This window comes from Tursiops truncatus, chromosome 11, assembly GCF_011762595.2.
Source record: "Tursiops truncatus isolate mTurTru1 chromosome 11, mTurTru1.mat.Y, whole genome shotgun sequence".
Classification (NCBI taxonomy): Eukaryota; Metazoa; Chordata; class Mammalia; order Artiodactyla; family Delphinidae; genus Tursiops; species Tursiops truncatus.
The window spans coordinates 61360827-61378346 of NC_047044.1; the positions used below are offsets into that span (position 1 = coordinate 61360827).

General features: G+C 44.3%; 1 protein-coding gene across 1 annotated transcript in view; it reads right to left on the reverse strand.

Moving 5' to 3' along the window:
- The window catches only part of SLC4A8 (solute carrier family 4 member 8), an 82642-nt gene that overhangs the window by 22817 nt on the left and 42305 nt on the right, over window positions 1-17520 (reverse strand). Inside the window, exons 13-18 of the mRNA XM_073788664.1 lie at window positions 17142-17316; window positions 16398-16531; window positions 15365-15610; window positions 4599-4704; window positions 3847-4008; window positions 871-984 (exon numbers count right to left, since the gene is read on the reverse strand). Of these exons, the coding sequence (XP_073644765.1) occupies window positions 871-984; window positions 3847-4008; window positions 4599-4704; window positions 15365-15610; window positions 16398-16531; window positions 17142-17316 (937 nt within the window). The remainder of the gene's footprint in view (window positions 1-870; window positions 985-3846; window positions 4009-4598; window positions 4705-15364; window positions 15611-16397; window positions 16532-17141; window positions 17317-17520) is intronic.

The window sequence follows — 17520 nt, forward strand, 5'->3', positions numbered from 1 at the left end:
ACTTCAGAGAGAGCGAGAGAGAGAAAGGGAAGACAAGGCCAACTGTGCCGGGTGTTTACAAGATAAAGGCCTACGTTCCAGTTCCCTCCTCCTCCCCAGCCTCCCCCATTCTCTCCTCTCCTGGTTCCTCTCTGGTCCCTGAGGACGCCCAGGTTTTCTCTCCTCTCCACCCTGCGGGGACCTACGGAACTGAGCTCAGCTCTTCCATCTTCTCAGTTTACTCAGTTAGTGCCCCCAAATTGAAACAGATTTGGAGTCCCCATGTTTTGATCATTTGTTTTACTTTTTTGTATTGGTTTTTGGATAAACAGTATAGATTATAGAGAGATATACAAACAATGGATGAGGGTTGAAGAGATGTCACGATTAGTCTGGTGGGGGCCCTAGACTGAGAATGAAGCTCCTGGGCCAGCTCACCTCCTCGTAGGGCAAGATTCCTGAGTGGCGGGACCGAGGCCGGCAAAGAGCCTTTTCATCCTTCCTGATACCCTTATACAGCTGATGCTCAGTGAAGTGCTGTTAACCGGACGTGTTCCAGAGACCCATATTTCCACAGTCTCTGGCATATATTTATGTAAATACACATATTCCATTGTTTTAAATCTTCACATATTAAAAACAATAAGTAGCATTAATGAAAATAAATAATAATTTTCACTCATTAAACAACGTTAGATGTTCTGACTTTTCTGACTTGAACTCGGCCAAGCCTGAGGAGTTTGCTTTTCTGAATGGTGAGGCAGGAGAGCAACGTTCAGGTTTAGAGGACTACACAATTCATGATCAGGATGGGGAAAGGCCTCTGAAATAACTTGGGACCAGATTCTATGAAACTCCGTAAGGGCATCAAGTACCCTGAGATCTGTTTACCTTGAACACACTGGGAACTTGAAGCTTTGGTGATGGGATTCCAATCAAAAAATCAACAATCACCATTGTGAAGATAGTGAGGAAAACAGCAAAGTCACTCACCGTGGAGCGGACCTGGCACAAGAAAGGATTGGAGACGTGTTTCAGTAGGTTAAATATGATAGAAAAGACTCAGGTGTTGTAAAAGGCTTAAACATCCTCAGAAGAATGCTTTAATTTTATGGTTCAATCAATACAAGCATTTTTAAACAACAGGACACTGTTAACATGCCCAAATTCATCCCCGAAGTGTGGATAGGACGGGGGAGAATGAATCCTCTGACAAACTCTACTGGAACCCACTCCAAACTCTGAGGAGTTCTGTTTAGAGCATCTAGGCCAAGCATTTAGAGAATAGTTCTGAGAACTTGGGATAAGATTTCCTGGGACCAGCAAGGTCCAGCTGTGCCAGCTGAGAACCTCACAGCAGCACCACTCCTCTTCTCTCTCAGACCCAACATCGAGTCCATCTGCAAGTCCTGTTGGTTCTGCCTTCAGCTCATGCCCAGAATCTGAGCCCTTCTCACTGCCCCCACGGCTTCCACCCAGATCAAAGGCACCAGCGACTCTTGTCTCCATAGCTGCAGCAGACTCCTAACCCTGCCCCTGTCCTTATTTAAAGCTGCTGGAGGGACTTCCCTGGTGGCGCAGTGGTTAAGAATCTGCCTGCCAATGCAGGGGACACGGGTTCGAGCCCTGGTCCAGGAAGATCCCACATGCCGCGGGGCAAGTAAGCCCGTGCACCACAACTACTGAGCCTGCGCTCTGGAGCCTGTGAGCCACAACTACTGAGCCCACACGCCACAACTACTGAAGCCTGCACGCCTAGAGCCTGCTCTCCGCAACTCGAGAAAGCCCACGTGCAGCAACGAAGACCCCATGCAGCCAAAAATAAATAAATAAATAAATTTTTTAAAATTAATGAAAAAAAATAAAGCCGCTGGAGTGATCATTCAAAACACAAGTCAGATCACATCACTCCTCTACCCAAACCCTGAAATGGCTCCTCATTTCACTGAATTAAAAAACCCAGAGCCCTTCTTGGCCTGTGAGGCCCGCATGCACTGGCATCTTTACTGCTCTGACCCAGCTCCCCACGCTCCCTGGCTCACTCACTCTGCTCCAGCCACACAGACCTCCTTGCTGTTTCTTACTCACGCCAGACTCACTCCCACCTCAGGGCCTTTATACTTGCTCATCCCTCTGCCTCAACTGCTTTCCCTCCAGGTAACCCTGTGGGTAGCTCCCTCTTTCACGTTCACTCAAATATCACCTTCCCCATCGGATCTTCTCTGATGCTCCTCCTTAAAAGTGGTCACCACCCTCCATCCCAGCACTTCCTGTACTCCTTTCCTACTTTATTTTTCTCCATAGCACTTATCACCATTTTGTCCCTTAGGGGACTGACTCTCCCACTCTACAGTTTAGTGTAGCTTTAATAAAATACAATGCCCCTCAAATGCCCAGTGCCCACCTTAATCCGAACTTCCAACGAGACAGAACCAAATATATCTTAGCCCCATGTAACATCACTGACACCTTCATCTGACTTTGCTTTCCTTTGAAACCTGAGGTTTCCAGCTCCCTTTCCCTGGTTTTGTTAGTTCTCCTCTGAATGTTACATAAATTCTCTGAAAATGTAGCTGCCCCACCGTGAAGCCCATCCTGACCAGCCTGGGGCCCAGGGCCCGTCTCTCCTCTGAACTCCTATGGCCCTTATGGCATCTAACTATTTACTACTGTCTCCTATGGGCATGGTTGCTTCATGGGTTTCCCTTTCCTATCTGATGGCAGGGACCATATATTTTTTAAAATCATATAATAGCTTTATTGAGATACAATTCACATGTTTTACAGTTTGTTTTATTATTTATTATTTTTTTATTGAAGGAGAGTTGATTTACAATGTTTCAGGTGTACAGCAAAGTGATTCAGTTCCATATATATATTCTTTTTCAGATCCTTTTCCGTTATAGATTATTACAAGATACGGAGTAGAGTTCCCTGAGCTCTACAGTAGGTCTTTGTTGTTTAATCTATTTTGTATATAGTAGCGTGTATGTTACAGAGGTCATATTTTAAACTTCTTCTGCATCCCCCGTAGCACTCGACCCGGGCCTGAGCAAGTAGTCAGTACACAGCTGCCACTTGTTCACAGTTCGTCCAGACCGGAAACACGCCCCAGAACTTACTCCATACGTGCCTCCCTTAACCACTGTGCAGGCTGACTGACGTCTGAGACTGTGTTTTCATCGTGAACGTGTGCACAGTAAATGCCTCAGCCACTGAGCCCTCACCCATTCACACATCCTGCTCTGCAAAGGCGCCCAACTGAAGACTCGCACACGCAGAAAAACCGCCACTTCCTCCTGATTGATCTCCTCCTCAAAGCAAAGACCCCTTTAGCCACTCTACGCTTGGCCTCTAATTCCACCCTGCCCAAACGAGTCACGACACAAATAATGCCATCTGCGTCAGGGAGAGACGGCTGAGGCTTCAAACCGTCATGCAGACCAAGTCAGCGATTTCATAAGCTATTGCCAGAGCCATCCCAGGGAGGAGACTCTGGGGTGCCCTACACACACCTCAAGCAATCATCCCAACTTACTATCTTCAGGAGCCAGCTCCAGCTGCTGCTCGCTACCTGCCCCAGCAGGCTGGAAATGAGACTTATCACTCTTAGAGAACACGATGACCACCTTAAACTCACCTGACACTTTTCAATCAAAACCTCTTAAGTATTAACCCCTCATCCCACACCACACATCTATGAAAGAGGCTGCTGGACACAGGAATAAGAGAAGGCCACGCCCTCCAAAATCAGGTCATTTGGAGCTCGGCGCCTGCCAATCCACTCACAAGCACCACGGAGGCCTAGAACAGGCTCTGTTATATTAGAAGTCTAACACGAAAGAAATGCAAGAACGTGCTACCTACTCTGGTTGGGAAATAGCGGCTTGTCTTAAATGTCTTCAAGGTGCTGGAGAGGATGAAGGTGGTGAAGAATAGAATGCAGGACCAAAAGAGCACATCGGGAGTATAGGGTCCATGGTGGCCACACACAGAGCCCGTGAACTCTCCATGCATCTCCTGGCACTCCTGAAGGAACAGGCATTCCGGGTGATGAAAGGCAGGCAGGAGGGAGGACACAGCTGCTGAGTCCACCAGCACCGTCATCCCACGGCTGCTGGGAAGCTCAGGCTGCCTGCAGCATCTACTTGCCCTCCATGTAGTTGTGGGGCTCTTGCTTGCAGGTAAGGGTGACTACTTAGAGTCCTAACTAAAACACTTTTGTAAAGGAAACCAAACTGTCTCAAGAAAACACGAGGTTCTAGGAGGGCCCTAGTAATCTGTATTATTTCTATTACAGAGGACTTCCAAACTTGAATGTTCTTCGAGCCCCACAAAACCTGGATGTGGCCCCCTACCCTCTCTGATTTCATCCGCCCACATCCTGAGTGCAGGGTCACTGGGTGGGATCGTGTGGGAGAGAAGAGAGAGGTAGTCCTCCTTTCCCTTTATGCAGAGAGAATTTTGAAGGGGAAAGGAAAGTCAGTAAGAATAGTTTAAAAAAAGCTTTATTTCTGTAAATGCCAGAGCTTGCTGAAGGGCTACCCCACTCCTACCTAGAAGGTCCCCTTAAACCTGGTGGTCACAAGACCGAGCCGCCTGGCAGCACCCAGACTTACACTAACAGTCAGGTTGGCCCAGTGGACTTCTGTTGTCACGATGTTGTGGTCCTTCCAGTACTGTAAGGTGTGATTGTTTGGGTTCTCTGGGAGAGTACACCTGCAGCTGAGGGGAGAAGAAAAAAGATTCCTAAGGGAAGTAGCCAAGTATTCAATTAAATATTTCTAGTCATGACAGGGCTACAGGCACTGCCAAAGCCCACATTATTTCTCCTTTGCCCACTTCAGATCCCTGAGGTTGGTCCTATTCATTGAGACCCAACCATACCCTGATTTTTCAGTCCATCGCTACTAAAACTGGGCTCAAGTCGGCATGTGGGTCTTGGGTTAAATTGTGCTGACAACCAAGTTTGGCATCTGACGTGGTAGTTTCCTTGCTTAGTTTGTATCTCTTAGGCTCTTCCTATGAAATTCACTCTACATGGCAAGGAGGACCGGATACGCCGTTCAGCTCTCAACAGCGTCCCCAAGCCTAAGTATCTTGCTCCTTAAACCTGCATCACATTCTTGCTCTAAAAATCAGAGCCTCTTGGAATTATATAAGACAGAAGCTACATTAGCCCTGGTAATATCCCACTATCTTGACCATTCCCTGGCTTCCCCCGGCCTCGTCTTGCATCCAAACCAGAGCAGACCAGACCTGTCCCACTGGCCACCATGTTGCTTCCTAGTCCCAGCATGCTTCACTCCTGAACTGCCTCCCAGTATACTCAACTGATACAGCCATTCCCACCAACTTTGTTTCATCTCTGATTTTAATGAGCATGCCTTCTAAGGATATAGCATCACAGAATTAAAATTCAAAAAGATCTCAATAGGTAATAACCATAGGAGGAAATCAACAAAATGAAACTAGGGAAAGCCATAAAGTCCTACATTTAGGTATAAAAAAATCAATTCCAGACTTGGAAACAACAAAGATGTCCTTCAGTAGGTGAATGGATGTACTGTAGTACATCTAGACAATGGACTATCACTCAGTGCAATAAAGAAATGAGCTATCAAGCCATGGAAAGATACAGAAGACCTTTAAGTGCGTATTACGAAGAGAATGAAGCCAATCTGAAAAGCCTACGTACTGTTTCATCACAACTATATGACATTGTGGAAAAGGCAAAACTATGGAGTAAAAAGATCAGTGGTTGCCAGGGGCTGGGGTGATGGGGAGGGATAAATATGAAGAGCACAGAGGATTTTTAGGGCAGGGAAGCTATTCTGTAGGACACTATAGTGGCAGATATGTCATTACACATTTGTCAAAACCCACAGAATGTACAATGCCAAGAGTGAACCCTAATGTAAACTCTGGACTTTGGGTAATTATGATGTGTCACTGACTGCAACAAACATGGCACTCTGGTGAGGGATGTTGATAGTGGGGGAGGCTGTGCGTGTGTGCACAGTGGGTGTGTGGGAACTCTCTGTACTTTCAGCTCAATTCTGCTGTGATTCTAAAACTTGCTCTTAAAAGATTAAGTCTATTTAGGGACTTGCCCGGTGGCACAGTGGTTAAGAATCCGCCTTCCAATGCAGGGGACACGGGTTCGAGCCCTGGTCCGGGAAGATCCCACATGCTGCGGAGCAACTAAACCCGTGCGTCACAACTACTGAGCCTGTGCTCTAGAGCCCACGGGCCACAGCTACTGAAGCCCGTGCACCTAGAGCCCGTGCTCTGCAACAAGAGAAGCCACCCCAATGAGAAACCTGCGCACCGCAAAGAAGAGTGGCCCCTGCTCGCCACAACTAGAGAAAGCCCGCACCCATTAATTAAGACCCAACGCAGCGAGGAGGAGCTTCAAAATGGCGGAGGAGTAAAACGCGGAGATCACCTTCCTCCCCACAGATACATCAGAAATCCATCTACACGTGGAACTGCTGCTATAGAACACCCACTGAACGCTGGCAGAAGACCTCAGACCTCCCAAAAGGCAAGAAACCCCCCACGTACCTGGGTAGGGCAAAAGAAAAAAGAAAAACAGAGGCAAAAGAGGGAGCTGTGAAGGAGGAAAGGTCTCCACACACTAGAAGCCCCTTCACGGGCGGAGACTGCGGGTGGCGAAGGAGGGAAGCTTCGAAGCCGCGGAGGAGAGCGCAGCCACAGGGGTGCAGAGGGCAAAGTAGAGAGATTCCCTCACAGAGGATCGGTGCGACCAGCACTCACCAGCCCGAGAGGCTTGTCTGCTCACCCGCCGGGGCGGGCGGGGCTGGGAGCTGAGGCTCGGGCTTCGGTCGGAGCGCAGGGAGAGGACTGGGGTTGGCTGCGTGAACACAGCCTGAGGGGGGCTAGAGTGCCACGGCTAGCCGGGAGGGAGTCCGGGGAAAAGTCTGGAGCTGCCGAAGAGGCAAGAGACTTTTTCTTCCCTCTTTGTTTCCCGGTGCGCGAGGGGAGAGCATTCAGAGCGCCGCTTAAAGGAGCTCCAGAGACGGCGCAAGCCGCGGCTAAAAGCGCAGACCCCAGAGACGGGCATGAGACGCTAAGGCTGCTGCTGCCGCCACCAAGAAGCCTGTGTGCGAGCACAGGTCACTGTCCACACCTCCCTTCCAGGGAGCCTGTGCAGCCCGCCACTGCCAGGGTCCCGGGATCCAGGAACAATTCCCCCGGGAGAACGCACGGCGCGCCTCACGCTGCTGCAACGTCACGCCGGCCTCTGCCGCCGCAGGCTCAATCCGCATGCGCACCCCTCCCTCCCTCCGGCTTGAGTGAGCCAGAGCCCCCAGTCAGCTGCTCCTTTAACCCCGTCCTGTCTGAGCGAAGAACAGACGCCCTCCTGCGACCTACAGGCAGAGGCGGGGCCAAATCCAAAGCTGAACCCCAGCAGCTGTGCGAACAAACGAGAGAAAGGGAAATCTCTCCCAGCAGCCTCAGGAGCAGCGGATTAAATCTCCACAGTCAATTTGATGTACCCTGCATCTGTGGAATACCTGAATAGACAAAAAAATCATCCCAAATTGAAGAGGTGGACTTTGGGAGCAACGATATATATATATATATTTTTTTTCCCCTTTTTCTCTTTTTGTGAGTGTGTATGCGTATGCTTCTGTGTGTGATTTTGTCTGTATAGCTTTGCTTTTACCATTTGTCCTAGGGTTCTGTCTGGCCATTTTTTTGTTTGTTTTTGTTTTTTGTTTTTAGTATAGTTTTCAATGCTTGTTATCATTGGTGAATTTGGTTTGGTTGTTCTTTTTCTTTCTTTTTTTTTAATTACTTAAAAAAATTTTTAATAATTATTTTTTGGTTTTTATTTTAGTAACTCTTTATTTTATTTTATCTTTTTCTTTCTTTCTTTTCTCCCTTTTATTCTGAGCCGTGTGTATGAAAGGCTCTTGGTGCTCTGGCCAGGCGTCAGGGCTGTGCCTCTGAGGCGGGAGAGCCAAGTTCAGGACATTGGTCCACCAGAGACCTCCCAGCTCCACGTAATATCAAATGGCACAAATCTCCCAGAGATCTCCATCTCAATGCCAAGACCCAGCTCCACTCAACGGCCAGCAAGCTACAGTGCCGGACACCCTATGCCAAACAACTAGCAAGACAGGAACACAAGCCCACCCATTAGCAGAGAGGCTGCCTAAAATCATAATAAGGTCACAGACACCCCAAAACACACCATCAGACGTGGACCTGCCCAGCAGAAAGACAAGATCCAGCCTCATCGACCAGAACACATGCACTAGTCCCCTCCACCAGGAAGCCTACACAACCCACTGAACTAACCTTAGCCACTGGGGGCAGACACCAAAAACAAGGGGAACTATGAACCCGCAGCCTGCGAAAAGGAGACCCCAAACATAGTAAGTTAAGCAAATTGAGAAGACAGAGAAACACACAGCAGATGAAGGAGCAAGGTAAAAACCCACCAGACGAACAAATGAAGAGGAAATAGGCAGTCTCCCTGAAAAAGAATTCAGAAAAATGATGGTAAAGGTGATCCAAAATCTTGGAAATAGAATGGAGAAAATACAAGAAACGTTTAACAAGGACCTAGAAGAACTAAAGAGCAAACAAACAGTGATGAACAACACAATAAATGAAATTAAAAATTCTCTAGAAGGGATCAATAGCAGAATAACTGAGGCAGAAGAACGGATAAGTGACCTGGAAGATAAAATAGTGGAAATAACTACTGCAGAGCAGAATAAAGAAAAAAGAATGAAAAGAATTGAGGACAGTCTCAGAGACCGCTGGGACAATATTAAACACACCAACATTCAAATTGTAGGGGTCCCAGAAGAAGAAGAGAAAAAGAAAGGGACTGAGAAAATATTTGAAGAGATTATAGTTGAAAACTTCCTTAATATGAGAAAGGAAATAGTTAATCAAGTCCAGGAACCACAGAGAGTCCCATACAGGATAAATCCAAGGAGAAACATGCCAAGACACATATTAATCAAACTATCGAAAATTAAATACAAAGAAAACATATTAAAAGCAGCAAGGGAAAAACAACAAATAACACATAAGGGAATCCCCATAAGGTTAACAGCTGAACTTTCAGCAGAAACTCTGCAAGCCAGAAGGGAGTGGCAGGATATATTTAAAGTGATGAAAGGGAAAAACTTACAACCAAGATTACTCTATCCAGCAAGGATTTCATTCAGATTTGACGGAGAAATTAAAACCTTTACAGACAAGCAAAAGCTAAGAGAATTCAGCACCACCAAACCAGCTTTACAACAAATGCTAAAGGAAATTCTCTAGGCAGGAAACACAACAGAAGGAAAAGACCTACAATAACAAACCCAAAACAATTAAGAAAATGGTAATAGGAACATACTTATCGATAATTACCTTAAATGTAAATGGATTAAATGCTCCAACCAAAAGACACAGACTGGCTGAATGGATACAAAAACAAGACCCGTATATATGCTGTCTACAAGAGACCCACTTCAGACCTAGAGACACATACAGACTGAAAGTGAGGGGATGGAACAAGATATTCCATGCAAACGGAAATCAAAAGAAAGCTGGGGTAGCAATTCTCATATCAGACAAAATAGACTTTAAAACAAAGACTATTACAAGAGACAAAGAAGGACACTACATAATGATCAAGGGAGGATCAATCCAAGAAGACGATATAACAATTGTAAATATTTATGCACCCAACATAGGAGCACCTCAGTACATAAGGCAAATACTAACAGCCATAAAAGGGGAAATTGACAGTAACACAATCATAACAGGGGACTTTAACAACCCACTTTCACCAATGGACAGATCATCCAAAATGAAAATAAATAAGGAAACATAAGCTTTAAATGATACATTAAACAAGATGGACTTAATTGATATTTAAAGGACATTCCATCCAAAAACAACAGAATACACTTTCTTCTCAAGTGCTCATGGAACATTCTCCAGGATAGATCATATCTTGGGTCACAAATCAAGCCTTGCTAAATTTAAGAAAATTGAAATAGTATCAAGTATCTTTTCCGACCACAACGCTATGACCCTAGATATCGATTACAGGAAAAAAATCTGTAAAAAATACAAACACATGGAGGCTAAACAATACACTACTTAATAACGAAGACATCACTGAAGAAATCAAAGAGGAAATCAAAAAATACCTAGAAACAAATGACGATGAAAACACGATGACCCAAAACCTATGGGATGCAGCAAAAGCAGTTCTAAGAGGGAAGTTTATAGCAATACAATCCTACCTCAAGAAACAAGAAACATCTCAAATAAAAAACCTAACCTTACACCTAAAGCAATTAGAGAAAGAAAAACAAAAAAACCCCAAAGTTAGCAGAAGGAAAGAAATCATAAAGATCAGATCAGAAATAAATGAAAAAGAAATGAAGGAAATGATAGCAAAGATCAATAAAATTAAAAGCTGGTTCTTTGAGATGATAAACAAAATTGATAAACCATTAGCCAGATTCATCAAGAAAAAAAGGGAGAAGACTCAAATCAATAGAATTAGAAATGAGAAGGGGGAAGTAACAACTAACACTGCAGAAATACAAAGGATCATGAGAGATTACTGCAAGCAACTATATGCCAATAACATGGACAACCTGGAAGAAATGGACAAATTCTTAGAAAAGCACAACCTTCCAAGACAGAACCAGGAAGAAATAGAAAATATAAACAGACCAATCACAAGCACTGAAATTGAAACTGTGATTTAAAATCTTCCAACAAACAAAAGCCCAGGACCAGATGGCTTCACAGGAGAATTCTATCAAACATTTAGAGGAAAGCTAATACCTATCCTTCTCAAACTCTTCCAAAACACAGCAGAGGGAGGAACACTCCCAAACTCATTCTACAAGCCCACCATCACCCTGATACCAAAACCAGACAAAGATGTCACAAAAAAAGAAAACTACGGGGCAATGTCACTGATGAACATAGATGCAAAAATCCTCAATAAAATACTATCAAGCAGAATCCAACAGCACATTAAAAGGATCATACACCATGATCAAGTGGGGTTTATCCCAGGAATGCAAGGATTCTTCAATATATGCAAATCAATCGATGTGATACACCATATTAACAAATTGAAGGAGAAAAACCATATGATCATCTCAATAGATGCAGAGAAAGCTTTCGACAAAATTCAACACCCATTTACGATAAAAACTCTCCAGAAAGTAGGCATAGAGGGAACTTACCTCAACATAATAAAGGCCATATATGACAGGCCCACAGCCAACATCATCCTCAATGGTGAAAAACTGAAACCATTTCCACTAAGATCAGGAACAAGACAAGGTTGCCCACTCTCACCACCATTATTCAACATAGTTTTGGAATTTTTTGCCACAGCAATCAGAGAAGAAAAAGAAATAAAAGGAATCCAAATCGGAAAAGAAGAAGTAACGCTGTCACTGTTTGCAGATGACATGATACTATACATAGAGAATCCTAAAGATGCTACCAGAAAACTACTAGAGCTAATCAATGAATTTGGTAAAGTAGCAGGATACAAAATTAACACACAGAAATCTCTTGCATTCCTATACACTAATGATGAAAAATCTGAAAGTGAAATTAAGAAAACACTCCCAGGGGCTTCCCTGGTGGCGCAGTGGTTGGGAGTCCGCCTGCCGATGCAGGGGACATGGGTTCGTGCCGTGGTCCGGGAGGATCCCATGTGCCGCGGAGCAGCTGGGCCCGTGAGCCATGGCCGCTGGGCCTGCACGCCCGGAGCCTGTGCTCCGCAATCGGAGAGGCCACAGCAGTGAGAGGCCCATGTACCGCAAAAAAGAAAAGAAAAGAAAACACTCCCATTTACCATTGCAGCAAAAAGAATAAAATACCTAGGAATAAACCTAAGGAGACAAATGACCTGTATGCGGAAAATTATGACACTGATGAAAGAAATTAAAGATGATACAAATAGATGGAGAGCTATACCATGTTCTTGGATTGGAAGAATCAACATTGTGAAAATGACTATAGTACCCAAAGCAATCTACAGATTCAGTGCAATCCCTATCAAACTACCACTGGCATTTTTCACAGAACTAGAACAAAAAATTTCACAATTTCTATGGAAACACAAAAGACCCCGAACAGCCAAAGCAATCGTGAGAAAGAAAAACAGAGCTGGGGGAATCAGGCTCCCAGACTTCAGACTATACTACAAAGCTACAGTAATCAAGACAGTATGGTACTGGCACAAAAACAGAAATATAGATCAATGGAACAGGATAGAAAGCCCAGAGGTAAACGCACGCACATATGGTCACCTTATCTTTGATAAAGGAGGCAAGAATATACAGTGGAGAAAAGACAGCCTCTTCAATAACTGGTGCTGGGAAAACTGGACAGGTACATGTAAAAGTATGAAATTAGAACACTTCCTAACACCCTGCACAAAAATAAACTCAAAATGGATTAAAGAGGGCTTCCCTGGTGGCGCAGTGGTCGAGAGTCTGCCTGCTGATGCAGGGGACACGGGTTCGTGCCCCGGTCCGGGAAGATCCCACATGCCGCGGAGCGGCTGGGCCTGTGAGCCATGGCCGCTGAGCCTGTGCATCCGGAGCCTGTGCTCCGCAACAGGAGAGGCCACAGCAGTGAGAGGCCCGCGTACCGCAAAAAAAAAAAAAAAAAAAAAAAAAAAAAAGGATTAAAGACCTAAATGTAAGGCCAGACACTATCAAACTCTTAGAGGAAAACAGGCAGAACACTTTATGACATAAATCACAGCAAGATCCTTTTTGACCCACCTCCTAGAGAAATGGAAATAAAAACAAAAATAAACAAATGGGACCTAATGAAACTTAAAAGCTTTTGCACAGCCAAGGAAACCATAAACAAGACGAAAAGACAACCCTCAGAATGGGAGAAAATTTTTGCAAATGAAGCGACAGACAAAGGATTAATCTCCAAAATTTACAAGCAGCTCATGCAGCTCAATATCAAAAAAACAAACAACCCAATCCAAAAATGGGCAGAAGACCTAAATAGACATTTCTCCAAAGAAGATATACAAATTGCCAACAAACACATGAAAGGATGCTCAACATCACTAATCATTAGAGAAATGCAAATCAAAACTACAGTGAGGTATCACCTCACACCGGTCAGGATGGCCATCATCAAAAATCTACAAACAATAAATGCTGGAGAGAGTGTGGAGAGAAGGGAACCCCTCATACACTGTTGGTGGGAATGTAAATTGATACAGCCACTATGGAGAACAGTATGGAGGTTCCTTAAAACCTAAAAATAGAACTACCATACGACCCAGCAATCCTACTACTGGGCATATACCCTGAGAAAACCATAATTCAAGAAGAGTCATGTACTACAATGTTCATTGCAGCTCTACTTACAACAGCCAGGACGGGAAGCAACCTAAGTGTCCATCAACAGATGACTGGATAAAGAAGATGTGGCACATATATACAATGGAATATTACTCAGCCATAAAAAGAAACGAAATTGAGTTATTTGTAGTGAGGTGGATGGACCTAGAGTCTGTCATACAGAGTGAAGTAAGTCAGAAAGAGAAAAACAAATACCATACGCTAACACATATATATGGAATCTTAAAAAAAAAAATGGTCATGAAGAACCTAGGGGCAAGATGGGTATAAAGACGCAGACCTACTAGAGAATGGACTTGAGGACACCGGGAGGGGGGAGGGTAAGCTGGGACAAAGTGAGAGAGCGGTAGTGTATATATGGACATATATACACTACCAAATGTAAAATAGATAGCTAGTGGGAAGCAGTCGCGTAGCACAGGGAGGGCAGCTCAGTGCTTTGTGACCAGCTAGAAGGGTGGGATAGGGAGTGAGACTCAAGAGCAAGGAGATATGGGGATATATGTATAGGTATAACTGATTCACTTTGTTATAAAGCAGAAACTAACACACTGCTGTAAAGCAATTATACTCCAATAAAAATGTTAAAAAAAAAAACCCAATGCAGCCTAAATAAATAAATTTATTATTTTTTTTAAATTAAGTCTATTTAAAAAATCAGTTCCACACATATTAACATAAAATCACTTGAAGAGTTGGGGAGTTCTAGCTTCATATCAGCTCTATATGAATCGACAGTGGAATGCAATGGAAATATAAGAAAAATACCATCTTGAGCTTTATTAACAAAGAACTACAGTATCCAGATTCAAAGTCTACTCAGTCCAGAGCTGGTCACTTTTGTCTGTCTTCTCCCACTAGAATATAGCCTCATGAGGGTAGATCCTTTGTCTGTCATGTTCACCGTTATGTTTCCAGAGCCTAAACAGTGCCTGGCACATAGTAGGTGCTCAACAAATATTTGTTAAATGAATGAATAAATGAATGATTAAAAAAGGTCAAAGAATGAACCTTACTCCAATGCCAATGGGCAATCCACTAGCTTCAAAGATTATACTCCCTAATGGTGATTATTCTGTAATAAAATCATTTTTAAATTCTAATGCATGTTTTATGAGTCCTGATTTTTAAAGGGTGAATGAAAGGATAGCTAGAATCTAGAAAAGTGTATCTGTGGCTGGCTGGCAGGCACTTCCATGCAGTGTGCCTTCTGCTCAGGCAGTTTCACATTGACATTGTTCACTTCACAACCAGACCTTCCACATCAGAATGGTACAGCCAGAAGGAGGGAACTTGATGTTCAAAGCTAAAGGATGAGGAGAATTCTATTTAATCATAATTTGGAGAAGACTATTCCAGAGAAGAAATGTTTATAGGACCAGACTCTCCTAGAGGGTTGAAAACACAGCCAAATACTCTGTCCCTTTTCCAAATGCTCCAAACCATACTGAATAACCGAACAAAATACAATCTCTTGAGTTGAAATCTAGGTAAATAAGTAGATTTCTAGATCTTTAGCATACAGAGTAAGAGACCTGTGGATCTGTAAGGAATTATTAATATTCTCTACCTGATAATGCGTAAGAGTAGCCTATATATACTTAGAGAGATCTTGATGTGGTCCAAGGCCTCACAAGTCCTTGCAAAAGAAGTTCTTCCCAACAACTAACTTGAATTCTCCCTGCTACATTTGCAGCCTACTTTTGTCTTAATGCCTGGACCCAAAAGACATGCCCTGGAAAGCATTTCTCAAGTCCCCTCTGAGGTTCACTCTTAATCCATCTTCCCCTTCATCACTTTTGACTGTTCTCCTCTGGCAGGCCCCCAGGTCTCCACGTCATGTCTGAGCTCTGTTTCCCAGAGGGCCAAGACACTTCCTTAACAGAAGCTACAAGTACTGCCTGGCACACTACCTCAGCCATTATACTTTTTATTTTTTAAAAAAAGAAGAAGCAGAAAAGCATACTTACTAATACAGGCTAAGGTGGTCCAGCTGACTGTGCATGTGGATGGGGTAGGTCTCTGCCAGGTGAATCAGCTTTTCTATTGCTTCATAGATGAAAATAATGCAAATCAGGGAGGCAAACGCTTCTTCAGTGAAGCGGGTAATGTAGCAGACAAGGGAACTGGCGTCAGTTGCCACAAGGACAATACACAGGAAGGCGGTCCACAGTCCGATACAAGCTCGCAGGGAGAGGTATGAAAGAGCATAGTCTCTGAAACAAAACCAAAGTTCATCGAAAATCAGGGGTGGATGGCATTATATTCTGACCCATTGCATTGGAGGCAAAGGGTCAGAAACGTGGTTAGTTCATCTCTTATTATCACTTCCAGTACTGCAACCCAGTTTGTCCCTAATTCTGACTGCACTTCACTCCTGAAGGCTGCCCTGGGATGGCGTGACAAAGATTTGCTTTATGGGTGGTATTTGCCACAGCAAGGACAGAGACAGTGGAGGAGGTGGAAGCTGTCCGCCACACACTTCTGCCATCACTGCCCGACGTGATTAAGATCCTATTCTTGCAGTTAAGAAAAAAGAGCTGGCCCTTGTGGACATACTGTATAGCACAGGGAACTCTACCTAATGCACTGTGGTAACCTAAATGGGAGGGAAGTCCAAAAGGGAGCGGGTATCTGTATGCGCATGGCTGATTCATTTTGTTGTGCAGTGAAGGCTAACACAACAGTGTAAAGCAACCCTACTCCAATAAAAAGTAATAAAATAAAAAAAAATGGACTGGAAATGGAAATGGAGGAGTTTGGATTAGCTAGAGAAAGTGTTTTTAAAGATAAAAAGTCAAGACTTCAATAGTGGTTGAAGGACATTAATAAAGCTCTTTAAGGCCAAGAGATCTGCTATTTTAGGCATGGTCCTACCTGGGGGCAGGGCAACAGACCAAACAATGCTCTTTGCCTACTTACACTCACCTAGGACCCTGACATTCAATCCTAACAGCACACTAACACATCCAGATAGAGTTTTCAGAAAACCAAATGTCTTACTTGCAGAATTTGAACAAAATCTTTTCAAACACAAGCACTGGCCCAGTACTTCCAAGGATGGTGAGAGCCTGTCCGGCAAACAAGGAATAGGCAATCCCAGTCATGGAGGCTCCAAACAAGGATTCAATTGCACTCTGAGAGGGGAAGAAAAGATTATCCCTGAGTCCACAGCCCGTCTGCAGTGAGTGATGCAGGCTTGTGTGCAGCCCCAACTCAGCTCTCCGGTGTGCCTGACAAGCCATTTGCTTGCATTTCGTCTTAGCAAGAGTGATGTGTACACAGTCTAATCCTCCTGTAAATGGAGACCACTTTGATAATTCAGGTGCCCAAATCCATCCACATGTGATTCCTTAACTAAGTCCTGTTCTGCATGACTCAATTCAGTATTTATAAATATACATAGAAAAGCACAATGATACCATTCACACTACGGGCTGTCATACAGAGTCACCTTAAATCTTATTTGCATATGACATTGATATATCATTTTCCATCCTTGGGGCAATGGGCAATGCAACTGGGCAATCAGTTACTGAAATTGATATTCAAGCAGAAGAGGGTCTGTTCTGAAGGGAGAGCTGTGCTGCTGGCTGGCATGAGGTCAGAAGACCACAGTAATTCAGTAGGAAGAATCCAATCTCCTCAGTCCTCGCCCAGGGAACTTCCCCCCCCCAGTGGACTTGGCTGCCATCATAAAATTTTTACTCTTGTTTGGGACCATGAGAAGTGGTTAAAAGTTCTTACTATGCGCCCCTCAGTGGCTTCTCCGAGCAATCCCCCAAAGGTGATGACAGGTGACATGCAGGCGCAGTACAGGAACAGAAAGGAGGCCAAACACTGTAAGCTGAGTGCATCCCGGTAGTCGCTCCAGTACCAGGGGGCCTTCCGCTTGATGTCCAGCACCAAGCCCCCAAACAGCCTGCGGAAACATGGCAGACAGGCCTCTAACGCAGTCCCTCTCCCAGGAAAGCGTGTCAACAGCACACATCTGAAAGCACTTCAGATGTGCTCTGAATTAGAGGTAATATTTTGGCTTCAATGTGACCCCAAGTTCAAGAGATCTCTCTGGGGCCAGCACGGATTCTATCTGCAACCAATCGCATGAGTTCGAATGATTATCCCA